Source organism: Anser brachyrhynchus (assembly GCF_964034855.1).
Source record: "Anser brachyrhynchus genome assembly, chromosome: 5".
NCBI classification, from domain to species: domain Eukaryota; kingdom Metazoa; phylum Chordata; class Aves; order Anseriformes; family Anatidae; genus Anser; species Anser brachyrhynchus.
The window spans coordinates 35,758,845-35,771,932 of NC_137699.1; the positions used below are offsets into that span (position 1 = coordinate 35,758,845).

The 13,088-nt window shown below is 70.4% G+C and overlaps 4 protein-coding genes across 5 annotated transcripts; 2 read left to right on the plus strand and 2 right to left on the minus strand.

The window, feature by feature from the left end:
- Window positions 1-871: 871 nt before the first annotated feature.
- On the plus strand, window positions 872-2,993 carry CHURC1 (churchill domain containing 1). Its single transcript, XM_080595080.1, has 4 exons — window positions 872-992; window positions 1,100-1,235; window positions 2,070-2,140; window positions 2,600-2,993. The coding sequence occupies exons 1-4, from the start codon at window positions 954-956 to the stop codon at window positions 2,690-2,692; spliced, it is 339 nt and encodes a 112-aa protein (XP_080451206.1). The 5' UTR covers window positions 872-953; the 3' UTR covers window positions 2,693-2,993.
- A 479-nt stretch (window positions 2,994-3,472) lies between these two features.
- GPX2 (glutathione peroxidase 2) lies at window positions 3,473-4,786 on the minus strand. Its single transcript, XM_080595070.1, has 2 exons — window positions 4,071-4,786; window positions 3,473-3,982 (listed from the first exon to the last, which is right to left on the minus strand). Exons 1-2 carry the CDS (start codon window positions 4,293-4,295, stop codon window positions 3,632-3,634), a joined length of 576 nt encoding a protein of 191 aa, XP_080451196.1. The 5' UTR covers window positions 4,296-4,786; the 3' UTR covers window positions 3,473-3,631.
- A 286-nt stretch (window positions 4,787-5,072) lies between these two features.
- On the minus strand, window positions 5,073-7,299 carry RAB15 (RAB15, member RAS oncogene family). The gene is made up of 7 exons (XM_080595061.1): window positions 7,060-7,299; window positions 6,535-6,595; window positions 6,360-6,420; window positions 6,193-6,270; window positions 6,014-6,103; window positions 5,515-5,580; window positions 5,073-5,412 (listed from the first exon to the last, which is right to left on the minus strand). The coding sequence occupies exons 1-7, from the start codon at window positions 7,181-7,183 to the stop codon at window positions 5,257-5,259; spliced, it is 636 nt and encodes a 211-aa protein (XP_080451187.1). The 5' UTR covers window positions 7,184-7,299; the 3' UTR covers window positions 5,073-5,256.
- A 1,564-nt stretch (window positions 7,300-8,863) lies between these two features.
- On the plus strand, window positions 8,864-13,025 carry LOC308196254 (protein farnesyltransferase subunit beta-like). Of its 2 annotated transcripts, none has more exons than XR_013952134.1 (12): window positions 8,864-9,020; window positions 9,759-9,823; window positions 9,989-10,061; window positions 10,338-10,429; window positions 11,050-11,196; window positions 11,281-11,364; window positions 11,509-11,595; window positions 11,678-11,807; window positions 11,899-12,031; window positions 12,282-12,422; window positions 12,500-12,614; window positions 12,731-13,025. XR_013952134.1 is itself a non-coding variant. In XM_080595032.1 (12 exons), the coding sequence occupies exons 1-12, from the start codon at window positions 8,937-8,939 to the stop codon at window positions 12,830-12,832; spliced, it is 1,224 nt and encodes a 407-aa protein (XP_080451158.1). In that variant the 5' UTR covers window positions 8,865-8,936; the 3' UTR covers window positions 12,833-13,025. The 2 variants fall into 2 exon arrangements, 1 of the variants encoding a protein (XP_080451158.1); XM_080595032.1 differs by having other exon boundaries at window positions 8,865-9,020; window positions 12,311-12,422.
- The last annotated feature ends 63 nt before the right edge of the window (window positions 13,026-13,088 follow it).

The window sequence follows — 13,088 nt, forward strand, 5'->3', positions numbered from 1 at the left end:
GTCCTGGTACCCCCCCCCCATTAGTCCTGGGTGCCCCCCCAATTAGTCCCGGTACCCCTAATTAGTCCTGGGTGCCCCCCCAATTAGTCCTGGGTACCCCCCCGATTAGTCCTGGTGCCCCCCCGATTGGTCCTGGTACCCCCCAGTTGGTCCTGCGACCCCCCCAGTTGGTCCTAGGCGCCCCCCCCAGCTACCTCGCACTAATCCTGGGTACCCCCAGACAGATTGGATCGTCCCCAGGTAATCCTGGGCACCCCCCCATCGGGGTGCCCCCCCCAAGTGTCCTGAGCACCCCCCCCCAGTTAGCCCTTGGGGGGTGTCCCCTTATAGCCCCCCCCAGGCACCTTGCACTAGCCCTGGGCAACCCAGCCAGCTTGGGGTGCCCCCAATCAGTCCTAAGTACCCCCCCAGGCAGCCCTGGGTACCCCCAATTAGTCCTGGGTGCTCCCAATTAGTCCTGGGTACCCCCCCCCCAATTAATAATGCTGGGTGCCCCCCAGTTAGCCCTGGGTGCTCCCCCCCAGGTACCTCGCAATAGCCCTGGGTACCCCCAGCAAGATTGGGCTGTCCCCAGTCACCCCTGGGTACCCCCCCAATCACCCCTGGGTACCCCCCCAGTCACCCCTGGGTACCCGCTAATTAACCCTGGGTGCCCCCCATTAACCCTACGTGCCCCCCCCCCCAGGGCTGCGCGCCCCCTCCCCGCTACCCGGGGCGGGGGCGGGGCTACGAGAGACCACGCCCCCTTTCCCGCCCAAACCCCGCCCACTCCCCTCCCTGGGAGGCAACGAAGCGGGGAGGGAACGCCCACTGGCAGCTCATCGCCACGCCCACTCCCAACAAGCCACGCCCACTCCCAACAAGCCACGCCCACTCCCCACAAAGCCACGCCCATTTCCGTAAGCCCCACCCCCCGCGGCGGAAGTCTCGCGAGAGCGGCGGCGGCGGGCGGGATGTGCGGGGGCTGTGTGGGCACCGAGTTCCCCGAGCGGGTACGGGCGGGGGGGGCTGGGGGGGGGGGGGGACCGTTACCGGCCGTTACGGGGCCGTTACGGGGCCGTTACCGGCCGTTACCGGGCCTCTCGGTGCCTCCCCGCAGGGCACCACCTGCCTGGAGGGCGGCTCCTTCCTGCTCAACTTCGTGGGCTGCGCGCAGTGCGGCCGCCGCGACCTGGTGCTGCTGGGCAACCGCGCCGCCGGCCTGCGGGGCGACGACGAGATCGTCACCTACGATCGTGTGGGGACGGGGGGGTGTGGGGGTGATACGGGGGGGTTGGGGGGCTGGGGGTTACTGGGGAGGGGTCCTGGGGGGGGGGAGCTTGGGGGGGTGCTGGTGCTCTGGGGGGGTGTTGGGGGGTCCTGGTGCTCTTTGGGGGGTTACTGGTGGGGGTCCTGGTGCTCTTTGGGGGTGTTGGGGGGTCCTGGTGATCTGGGGGGTTATGGGGTGTCTGGTGCTCTGGGGGGTTATTTGGGGGGGGTGTCTCGTGCTTTGTGGGGGTATTGGGGGGTCCTGGTGCTCTTTGGGGGGTTATTGGGGGCATCTGGTGCTCTTTGGGGTTACTGAGGGGTCCTGGTGCTCTTTGGGGTTACTGAGGGGTCCTGGTGCTCTTTGGGGGTGTTGGGGGGTCCTGGTGGTCTGCGGGGTTATGGGGTATCTGGTGCTCTGGGGGGTTATTTGGGGGGGTGTCTTGTGCTTTGGGGGGGGTATTGGGGGATATCTGGTGCTCTGGGGGGTCATGGGGGGGTCCTTTTGTCCTGGAGGGATAATTTGGGGGGTCCTGGTGCTCTGGGAAGGCTCCCTGGGGAGGATCTGGTGCTCTGGTGGGTTACTGGGGGCTCTGGGGGTTACTTGGGGGGGGTTGGGTGAGGGTCTGGGGGGCTGCTGCACGCTGAGGTGCCTGGGGGTGAGTTGGGCTTGGGGACCCACCCTGGGGACTGGGGCGGGTAGGGGGGTGTCAGCCCCTCAGGTGGGGGCTCGGGCACCAAAGGGTCTGGGGGTGAGGCTGGGGGTTCCCAGGGACAGCGGTGCCAGGGCTGGGCACGTCCCCTGAACTGCTCCTGCCCCGCAGACCTGTGCAAGAACTGCCACCACCTGATCGCACGCCACGAGTACACCTTCAGCGTGGTGGATGACTACCAGGTACGTCCTCCTGGGGCTCCCCGTCCTCCTGGGGGTCCCGTCTCCCCCCCCAGCAGCCTCTCCCCAGCTCCAGAGGCACCCTGAGCCCTGCTGCTGCCCTCCTGCCCTCGCAGCCGCAGGAGGGAGCTGCGCAGCTTCGGAGGCGAGCGCCTCGGGGGCAGCTCAGGAGCTCGGCACGGGCAGGAGCTGGAAACAGGAGCCTTGGGCTCACCGCGGCGCTGTCTCAGCGCCGGATTCGCGCTTCCCAGCCCTCCTCCCTGGCGCATTTCCCATTCAGCAGCTAAATGCTGGAAAATGGGCTCCAGGGAAATGGGGTCCTGGGGGATGAAACACGATCCGCCGCGGTCCGATTGCAATCGGGGATCAGGTGCCGGCCCCGGCTCCGGTTTCCCCAGCGGTGCAGAGGAGTCGGGGAGGGACAGAGCAGCCTGAAAGCCCCGTGGCCGTGTCCCGCTGCAGGAGTACACCATGCTGTGCCTGCTGTGCGGCCGGGCCGAGGACTCCATCAGCATCCTGCCCGACGACCCGCGCCAGATGACCCCGCTCTTCTGAAGCCCGTCCGTGCCCCGGCCCCGCTCCCCGTGTGCCCCACGGAGCTGTGGGACCGCGCTGCTGGCGCTGGGGGGCTTCGTTCCCGCTCCTGTTCAAACCTCCAGCCTGGATGCGGTGGACACCCAATGCTGGATGCTGCCTGCTCTGCTCCAGCCCCGTGCTGCGCCTGCTCCCGAGCCCCCCTCGCACTGAAGAAAGGGAGGGGGCCCAGAAACCCACCCCCGAAACGGCTCAGGGTGGCACAGCCACCTCGTCCTGCCCCAAAGGGGTCCGCGTGGGCAATAAATGTGAGCGTGTAACAGCTCCGTGCCGCAGGCTGGGGAGCTTTGGGATCGTTCCCCCTGTGTGGATGGGAACAGGAGGGGGGCGGGGGTGATTTTCAGCCCCCCGAGCCCCTCCAGCAAAGGGTGCTGGGGCCCTGCTCGGGGATGGAACAGTCTTCTCCCTTCCCACCACCCTTCCTTGTGTCCCAGGCGCACACGCAGCCTCCCAAACCCCACGCCTGAACCATTTCCCCCCAGGGCGTAGTGGGATCGCTGCCCCCCCCAAACACTGCAGTGCCCCCCCCCCCGCCCTGCTCAGGGGTGCGCATTCCTGGGGCGGGCAGGGCAGGGCAGGCAGCACACCCTCACCTTGGGGCTGCCAAAATTGTTTCCCCCCCCCCCCCGAGGGTGGGGTTGCAACCGCGCCTGGCTCTTATCCACCCCGCGCAGCCGCTCCCCGGCCCCAACCGCCCGCCGTGCGCTGGGGCTGGGGGGGACACAAACGGGGGTGCTCGGGCGCTGTCTCCTGCTCCTTTATTGCAGCCGACCCCATCCGGGCGCCCACCACCCCGGTGGCCCCGGCTCGCCGCCACATCGGGCCCCCCCCCCGCGGGGGTTTCAGAGGGGGCCGTCACCCGGCGGAGGGCTGGGGCCGTCCCCGGGGGGGGGGACAGCCCTACTTGGCCAGCTTGAGGAGGCGCTGGATGTCGGGCTCCAGCTGGGCGGTGGGCAGGCGGGGGCTGTAGCGGCGGAAAGGTTCCCCCTCGGGGCCCACCAGGAACTTCTCGAAGTTCCAGGAGATGTCGGAGCGCCGCACGGGGCTCCACACCACGAAGCGGGGCTCGGTCATCAGGTGGTCAGGCTCGTCCACCGGGGCGGGCAGGTGGGCTTTCAGGTAGGCGAAGACGGGGTGGGTGTCCTGCCCGTTCACCTGGCACTTCTGGAACAGGGTGAAGTTGGGCTCGAAGCCGCCCCCTGGCCGCACGTGCTTGAGGCAGTTGAGGATCTCCTCGTTGGTGCCATTCTCCTGGGATGGGGAAGGGGACACCGGGGTTGTGCCGCCGCTGTCCCGAGCACTGGGCTCTGTGTCCCCCCCCGCCATGCTGGGCACCTACCTGGTAGCCGAACTGGTTGCAGGGGAAGCCCAGCACCACCAGGCGCCGCGGGTAGCGAGCCTGCAGCTGGTTGAGCTGGGTGTAGTCCCGCACCGTGGTGCCTCAGAGCGACGCCACGTTCTCGATGAGGACCACGCGGCCCCGGAAGACGTTGAAGTCCACCTTCTCCCCCTGCAAGGAGGTGGCGCTCAGGTCGTAGAAGGACTTGGCGACGGGGACGCTCATGGCTGCGGGTGCGCTCCGGATCTGCTGCCTGCCCGCCCGCTGCCCGCGCGCCTTAAGGGCCGCCCGGCGCCCACGTGACGCCACCGAGGTCCCCGCGCCCCGCCGTGACTTGGCAGAAACCGGAGCCGTCCCACCCGCTGGCACCGGCCCAAGGGGACGAGGAAGAGGCAGAGGAAGGCCGGGGCGATGCTCCTACCCGCCTCAATAATTCACACCGCCGCGGCGTGGGGCGCGGGCGCTGTCCCTGTTGGGGCAAGGGTTCCCCGCACAGCTGGAAACAGCTGGGGCGTTGGGAGATAACGGGGTGCTGCGGCTTCATGGGGTGCTGCGAGCGCCCCGGCAGGCAATGGGGAGGGACGGGTGCCTCCACGCCTCTCCTTCCCTGGCCAACCCGGCCCACTGGGACCAGTGGGCCCTGTCCCAGTGCCCACCAGCAGGCTGGTACCTGCTGGTGCCCACCCATCCCAGTAAGGAACGGCATCCCAGTTCCCACCCATCCTGGTGCACAGCCATCCCAGTAAGGAGCAGCAGCCCGGTGCCAGCCACCACCCCCGTGCCTACCCATCCCAGTGCCCACGCATCCCGATGCCCACCTACCCCAGTGCCCACTGCCAGGCTGTTCGATGTCCCTGCGTCCCCCCAGCCGCGTCCCCAAGCCAGGAAAGGGGACACCGGCGCGGCCCCTCCATTATTCATCGCCGCTCGGGTTGCCGCAGCCCGGCTTTGCCCGCGGTGCCGAGGACACCGTCCCGGTGGCACCAGATGAGCCAGCTGGGGGGGGGGGGCTCCAGCATCTCCTTTATTGTGGAAACCAAGTGTGCAAAACCGGGGGGCGGAGGGGGCGCGGGGTGTGCAAACAGCGCCTGGGGACCCCCCACGCACGCCAAGCCCCCCTCCCCAAAACGGGTCTGGCGGCGGCGGGGAGCCGGGGGGTTTGTGTGGGGGGAGGAACGAACGGGCTTCAACACCAGCAGCTCTTGGGGCTGTCCTGCCCCCCCGGGGGCTGCTGCTCGTCCTCCTCCAGCCGGGCCAGGTCGGGGGGCGCGGCGGCGGCACGCAGCCCCGCCAGCTCCTTGCGGTGCGCCTGCAGCACCAGCTCCGTCAGCCGCGTGAAGGACTGCGGGGGAAGAGCGGGGTGAGCCCGGGGGGGCCGGGAAGGAGTGGGGGGCACACCCCGGCTGCCTCCCCCCCCCCCCCCCCCCCCTTCAGCCCCACGCACCTCCTTGATGTTCAGGTTGCTGCAGGCACTTGTTTCGTAGAAGTCCATGCCGTACTCCCTGGCCAGCTGCAAGGCGAGGGCTCGGCGGCGCCGATGTGATTTTGGGGGGTGGGGGGCGGGGGGTTCGCCCCCTCTCCCCACTCTCCAACCTCCCCCCTCCAGCCCCTCTGCTCCCCGCAGGCACGTGGACAGACGGATGGCAGCGGTCCCGTGGGGTGCGACCCCAGGGCTATGCGCTGGGTGCCGTGGGGGGATGGGGGGGGCATTAGGGGGGACACTGGGCATTTTGGGGGGCAGACGGGGGTCCTGGCCACGCTGGGGGTGCGGGGGGGGGGCCTGGCTATAGGGGAGACCGCAGGAGAGTTGGGGTCCCTGGCCATGCCGGGAGGGAGCACAGGTGGCCTGGGGATGCTTGGGGTGCAGGGGGCCCTGGGGGGGCCGCTGGGCTTTTTTTTGGGGGGGCGGCCATGCTGGGGGTGCCTGCCCCCCCCCAGCTCACCTGCAGCCCTTGCTCTTTGGCCACTTGCCTCTTGTGCTCCTCGTCCGCCTTGTTCCCGATGAGGATTTTCTGGACGCCGTCGGGCGCGTACTGTGTGTATGTGCGGGGGGTGTGCATCAGCACCCCTCCCCAACAAAAACCAGCGTGTCACCGCTTCGGGGACCCCCCCAAACCCCCACCTCATCCACGTCGCTGGCCCACTTGACGATGTGCTGGTACGAGCGCTCGCTGCCGATGTCATACACCAGGAAGATGCCCTGCGGGAGAGCCACCGGGGAGGGGGGGGGCAGTATTTTGTCCCCCCCGCCCCCCCCCGTGCCTCAGTTTCCCCCCGCCATGCCCCTACCTGTGCCCGCCGGTAGTACTGCTTGGTGATGGTCTGGTACCGCTCCTGCCCCGCCGTGTCCCTGGGGACATGGGGGGGGGTCGGGGGGAGCCCCGTTGCTTGCTCCAGGCCCCAGCCCCACCCCGGGGGGGGGGGGGGGGCACATCAGCGGGGTGCGGCCCCCCCCGGCACTCACCAGATCTGGATCCGCACCTTGATGCCGTCCACCTCGATGGTCTTCATCTTGAAGTCCACGCCTGGCCAGGCCGGGGGCACATGGGGGGTTTTGGGGAGGGGGGGGGGATTTGGGGGCAGGGCTCTGCTCTGTGCCCCCCCTCCCCCCCCGGTGCCCCCATGGTGCCGGAGCTCTGCGATGCCCCCGGTGCCGGCCGGGCTCCCCGCCGCCTCCCCGCCGCCCCGGTGCCGCCGCTCCCCGCTTTTCCGGCTCCCAGGTGCCCCCAGCTGCCGGCGGTGCCCCCTCCCATCCCCGGTGTCCCCGTTTTCCCAGCGCGGCGCCTCCCCGGTGCCCGCGGCTTCCCCGCTCCCGGCGGCGGGGCGCGGCGGCGGCTCCCCGGTGGTGCCGCGATGCTCCCGGTGCCCCCGTTCTTCCCGTTTTTGTTTTTTTTGTTTTTTTTTTTCCCCAGGGCTGCGGCTTCCCCGGTGCCCCCCGTCCCCCGCCGCTCACGGCTCCCCGCTGCCGCGCGTCCCCCGGTGCCGGTACCGATGGTGGAGATGTGCGCGGGGTGGAACTCGTTGTCGGTGAAGCGGCAGAGCAGGCAGGTCTTGCCCACGCCCGAGTCGCCGAGCAGCAGCAGGCGGAAGAGCACGTCGTACTGCTTGGCCATGGCGGCCCCGCGCCGCCGCCGCCGCCGCCGTTACCGGGGGCGGGTTCCTGCGCCGCCGCTCCGGGCGGCCGGGCTGGCACCGGGGCGGAGCGCGGGGATGCGCCGGGGGGACGCGGGGATGCACCCGGGGGGACACGGGGAGGCACCGGGGGGGGGACACCGGGGAGGTACCGGGGGACACCGGTGGGGGCACCGGGAGATGAGCCGGGGCACCGGGAGGCAGCGCGGGGCTGCACCGGGGGTGGGGGGCAGCTGGGCGTGCGCTGGGGACCGGGGGGGGGACACCGGGGCTGGAGCAGAGGACGGGGGTGACGGCGGAGGGATGCAGCTGGGGGGACACAGGGATGCAACGGCGGACACCAGGAGGTGCCCTGAGGCATGGGGGTGCACCGGGGGGCTATGGGGAGGGAGAGATGTGGGGATGCATTGGGGAGGGACACTCGGGCATGGACCGGGGGACACTTGGGGGTGGGCTTGGAGGTGAGGGTCCCAGAGCAGGGCAGCGTGGGGCAGCCCCACGTGCAGTAGGGCCTGGCCGGGGCCTCGTGGTGCGGTGCAGCCTGGTGGTGGCACGAGGAGACGGAGCAGCACAGCGGTGGTGCAGCCACGCAGCGACGTGGGGCAGCGGCACGGTGCAATGAGGCAGGGCTGCACACGGCGATGCAATGCCACCGGGAGAGTGGCGTGGGGAAGCGTCGCACGCAGTGATGCAGCAGCGCAGCACAGGGCAGCGACGCCGTGCAGCGGGGCCGTGCACCGGGGCTACCTGGCAGCACCATGATGTGCAGGTGCGGCGTGGAGCAGCACAGCAGAGCGAACACGGTGCCCCAGCAGTGCAGCACGACGCCGCGGCGCCATTGCACGATGGTGTGACACAGTGCAACAGCGCGATGGTGCAATGTGGTGCGGCAGTGCGATGGTGCAACATGGAACAGCCGTGCAATGGTGCAACGTGGTGCAATAGTGCAATGTGGTGGAATAGTGCAAATGTGCAACATAGAGCATCTGTGCAACGGTGCAACAGGGTGCAGCTGTGCAATGGTGCAGCGTGGTGCAAGAGTGCAATGCGGTGCAGCAGTGCGATGTGGCACAGTAGTGCAATGGCACAACATGGTGCAGCCGTGCAATGGGGAACGTGCCCCAGAAGTGCAATGGTGCAATAGTGCAACACGGTGCTGCAGTGCAATAGTGCAACGCGATGCAATAGTGCAACGTGGTGGAGTACTGCAAATGTGTAATACGGAGCAGCCGTGCAACGGCGCAACACGGTGCAGCTGTGCAGCGGTGCAACCTGGTGCAAGAGTGCGAGGTGGGGCAGCAGTGCCATGGCGCCACACGCCCCAGCAGTGCAACGGTGCAACGCGGTGCGGGATCGCCGCGGCACAGCGCAGCACTGCAACGTCGCGACAGGCTCCGGCGACGCGCGCCCGCGGCGCGCCGAGCACGGAGCCGCGCGTCCCGGCATGACGTCACGGCGCGGTGACGCCACGCGCTGACGTCACGCGGCGACGCCGCGCCCTCCGCCCCGGCCGACCCCTTCGCCTCGCGCACGCGCGCGCGCGCCGGTCCCGGGCCGGGTGGTGGCGGGGAGGGGGGGGGCGGGGCCAGGCGGGGCGGAGGGGGCGTGGCCAGGGCGCGGAGGGGGCGTGGCCAGGGCGCGGAGGGGGCGTGGCCAGGGCGCGGAGGGGGCGTGGCCGCGTGTCCCCGCCCGGCCGCCGTCGGCCCCGCTGCCCCCGCCCGGGCCGGCCGCAGCATGGCGGGAGCCTGCCCCGGGAGCCCCGGCGGGCGGCGGCGGCTGCGGGACGACGGCGTGAGGACGCACACCTCCAGCGAGCAGGTGCCGCCCGCGGCCGGGGGGGCCGGGACCGGGGGTCTGGGGGCCAAGGGTCCCCACGGGCACGGAGCTGGGGGACCGGGGGCTGGGGGGCAGAGGGGGCTCGGGGTCGGGGGTCTGGGCCCGAGGGACTCGGGGATGGGGGGGCCCGAAGCTGGGGAGGGCCGGAGCTTGGGGGCGGGGGTCTGCGGGCTCGAGGAGCACGAGGACGGAGCTGGGGGACCGGGGGCTGAAGGGGTTTGGGGGCAGAGGGGGCTCGGGGTCAGAGCTCTGGGGCCGAGGGGCCCAAGGGGCTTGGGGCTGGGGAGGGCCGGAGGTGGGGGTCTGGGGGGGGGCTCAGGACCGGGGGTCTGGGGGCTCAAGGGGCACGGGCACGGAGCTGGGAGGCCAGGGGCTGAAGGGGCTCAGGGTCTGGGGACGGAGGGACCCGTGGAGCCTGGAGCCGGGGGTCCGAGCTCCAAGGGCCATTGGGACCAGGTACAAGAGAGGCAGGGGGGCGAAGGCACCCCCCACCCCGATCCCGGGATGCTCCCCCCGGGGTGAAAGGCCCAGCCGAGAACCCCGGCTGCGCCTCTTGCATCAGTGCCCTCAGCCCCCGGGGACGTTGTGCGGGGCGGGGAGGGTTCCGTGAGGCTTTGACCTTAAACCCAAAACGGGTGGAAGCTGCTGGAAGGCGCCGCGGGGCCGGGTGCGGGGCGGCAGCTCCCGGCGGCGCTGACCCGGGTGCTCGCGGTGCCGCAGAGCAAAGTGGAGGACATCGTGCAGGAGGTGTTCGACGCCTACAAGACGAACCACCACGCCGCGCAGTAAGTCCCCGCCGCGCTCCCTCCACCTGCGGGAAGCTGGAATAAGGATAAAGAGCAATAATAGGGGGAAAAAAAAAAAGAAGCCAGAATTCTGGCTCTGGTGGCCAACGGGTCCCGGGGCTGGAGCTGGCGGCGCTGCGACGCCGCGCCCTGCCTGCCTTGCAGATTCGTCCTGCAGCGGGAGAAGCACTTCCATTACCTGAAGAGAGGCCTCCGGCAGCTGAGCGAAGCCTACGAGGTACCGGGCACGGCCCCGGCGTTCTGCCCCGGGGCTCCCCGCCTGGGCGATGCCTTCAGCCTCCCGGTGCTGCTTTAATTATCACCGGGTGTTTCTCGCCCCGAATCCCTCGCTGCTGGCTGTCGGGTGGCCCTGGGGCAGGCGGAGCAGTTCCCGTGCCGCTTGCGGGTCCCCTTGGGTCGTGCCTGTCCCCGCGGGGTGCCCCAGAGCTGCGGGTTTGGGGGTTCTGTCTGGCCCCTCTCCCCGCCTCCTGCCCGTCCCCTCTTGTCCCCGCAGTGTCTGGACGCCAGCCGCCCCTGGCTCTGCTACTGGATCCTGCACAGCTTGGAGCTGCTGGAGGAGCCCATTCCCCAGGTGGTCGCCTCTGAGTAAGTCACCCCCGGTTCCTGCGGGGCGCTTGGGGGCCCTGGGCACCTCGGTGCTGACACCGGGAGCACCCCCCCGAGCTGGGTCTGACCCGCAGCACCCCCGGGAGAAGGCAGCTGCTCCGCGTGCGCCCACGTGAGCCCGGAGGTGCCTGCTCCCGTGTCCGCCCGGCACAGCCAGGGCCACATCCCGCCATCCCCGTGGCCCTGGCGCCAGCACAAAAGTGCTTTGTGTCCTTCGGGGCCGTCAATGCCGCCCATTCTTCCTGGCCGGCACGGCTCCTGCTGTCTCGTGACAGAGGGGGGGAATAGGGGACCTGGCTTCAACCTCCTGGGGGGGCACGGGGGCTGTCCCCTTCTCCCAGGTTCTCCCTCGCTCAGGTGGGGGATGTCCCCGTGTCACGAGCAGGCTGAAATCCTCCGGAAGCTCCTGGGGATGTTCAGCCGGGTCTGAAACCCCTCGCTGCTGGGGGAAGCGCTGAGGGAGGGGTCTGCCCGCTCAGGGGAGGGCTCGGTGCCACCGCCAGCTCCTGCCGCCACCCGCGGTGGCTCGTCCTCCCGCCCACCCCACCTTGGTGGCCGTTTTGGGGTCCCTTCCCCAGCTGTTCCGCTTGTCCCCGCAGCGTCTGCCAGTTCCTGAGTCGCTGCCAGAGCCCCCAGGGCGGCTTCGGGGGGGGCCCCGGCCAGCACCCCCACCTCGCCCCGACCTACGCCGCCGTCAACGCGCTCTGCATCATCGGCACGGAGGAGGCGTTCGGCGTCATCGACAGGTACAGCGGGGGGCCAGCACGGCGCGGGGGCTGCAGCGGGGTGGGGGCCGGGTCTGCGCTGCCCCTCGTACCCGCGTCCCGCAGGAAGAAGCTCCTGGAGTACCTGCACGCGCTGAAGCAGCCCGACGGCTCCTTCCTCATGCACATCGGCGGCGAGGTGGACGTGAGGTGGGTGAGCGCTGCGGGGGATGAGGCACCTGCCCCGCAGCGGGTCTCTGCCCCCCACCGCAGCGCGGGGTGAGCCCCGCAGAGCCCCCAGGGCTGGGGACGGGGTGGGCGCCTGCCGCAGCCCCGAGCCCCCTTCTCCCGCAGGAGCGCCTACTGCGCCGCCTCGGTGGCGTCGCTCACCAACATCCTCACGCCCGCGCTCTTCGCCGGGACGGCCGAGTGGATCGCGAGGTGAGGAGCCGGCCGAGGGGGCGCAGGGGACGGTGTGTGCCCCCCCCCCGCAGGCGCCATCCTCAGCGTCGCCCCCGCGCAGGTGCCAGAACTGGGAGGGCGGCATCGGCGGGGTGCCGGGCATGGAGGCCCACGGCGGGTACACCTTCTGCGGCGTGGCGGCGCTGGTCATTCTCAAGAAGGAGCACCTGCTGAACCTCCGCAGCTTGCTGGTGAGTTCTGGGGGGGCCCCGGGGTGCCCCCGGGCTGCCGGGGGATGTCCCCGTCCTCGCAGTGCCACCCACTCCCCTCTGTCCCCTGCAGCACTGGGTGACCGGCCGGCAGATGCGCTTCGAGGGCGGCTTCCAGGGCCGCTGCAACAAGCTGGTGGACGGCTGCTACTCCTTCTGGCAGGCCGGGCTGCTGCCCCTGCTGCACCGCGCGCTCCACGCCCGGGGTGAGTTGGCAGCGGGGGGGGGGGGTCACCGGCTTCGTCTGCTTCTAAAATTTGGCTGCGGGGAGGGGAGAAACGGGCGAGTTTTAGCAAAGGAACGAAGTGCGGAAGAACTGGAGGGTGCGGCAGGCACGGGAGGGACCTGATGGGCTTCCCTGAAGGTTTTTTTTGTGGCAGAAAGGGGCTTCTGGGCAAACATGCTGGTGTTTCCCGGGGCGGGGGAGATTTGCTCTCTTCCCGAGGCCCCCCCCAGGCGTTTCACTGCCCGCCTTGCCCCCGCAGACGACGCGGCGCTCAGCATGGCACGCTGGATGTTCGACCAGTCGGCGCTGCAGGAGTACATCCTCCTGTGCTGCCAGTGCCCGGCCGGCGGGCTGCTCGACAAGCCGGGCAAGTGAGTACCCGAGGGGGGGGCGGCCTCGCGCCCCCAGCCCCCCGCCCTGCTCAGCGCCCCCGGGTTCCCCCCACCAGGTCCCGGGACTTTTACCACACCTGCTACTGCCTGAGCGGGCTGGCCATCGCCCAGCACTTCGGCAGCGGCGACCTCCACCACGAGGTGGTCCTGGGCGTCCCCGAAAACCGCCTGGTAGGTGCTGGCATCCCCGGGGCTGGGGGGGGGGTCTGCAGGGCGGGCAGGGCCCCCACGCCGGGGGTGTTCCTCTGCCGGGCCTGGCTCAGGCGCCTTCTCCTCCGCTCCGGCAGCAGCCCACGCATCCCGTCTACAACATCGCCCCGGAAAAGGTGGTGAAGGCGGTGATGCACTTCTTGCAGCAGCCCGTGCCCAGCCTGGAGGCGGCGGGGTAAGGGCCCCGCTCCCCCTCGGACGGCGTGGCCGAGCAGAGCGAGGTCCTCAGGGTGCTAGCGATACCAAAAAAAAAAAAAAAAAAAAAAAAAAAACCACAAAAAACGGCCGGCCACCGCCGCTGCCGCCCTCCCCGGTGGGAGCTGAGGGCGCCGCAGGTGGCGTGGCATCAATAAAGCAAGAGCTGACACCCGCCCTCGGCTGTGCGCGGGGTGAGTAGGAGCACGGAGCGGCGCGGAGCTGCCGCCGGGGGACGCG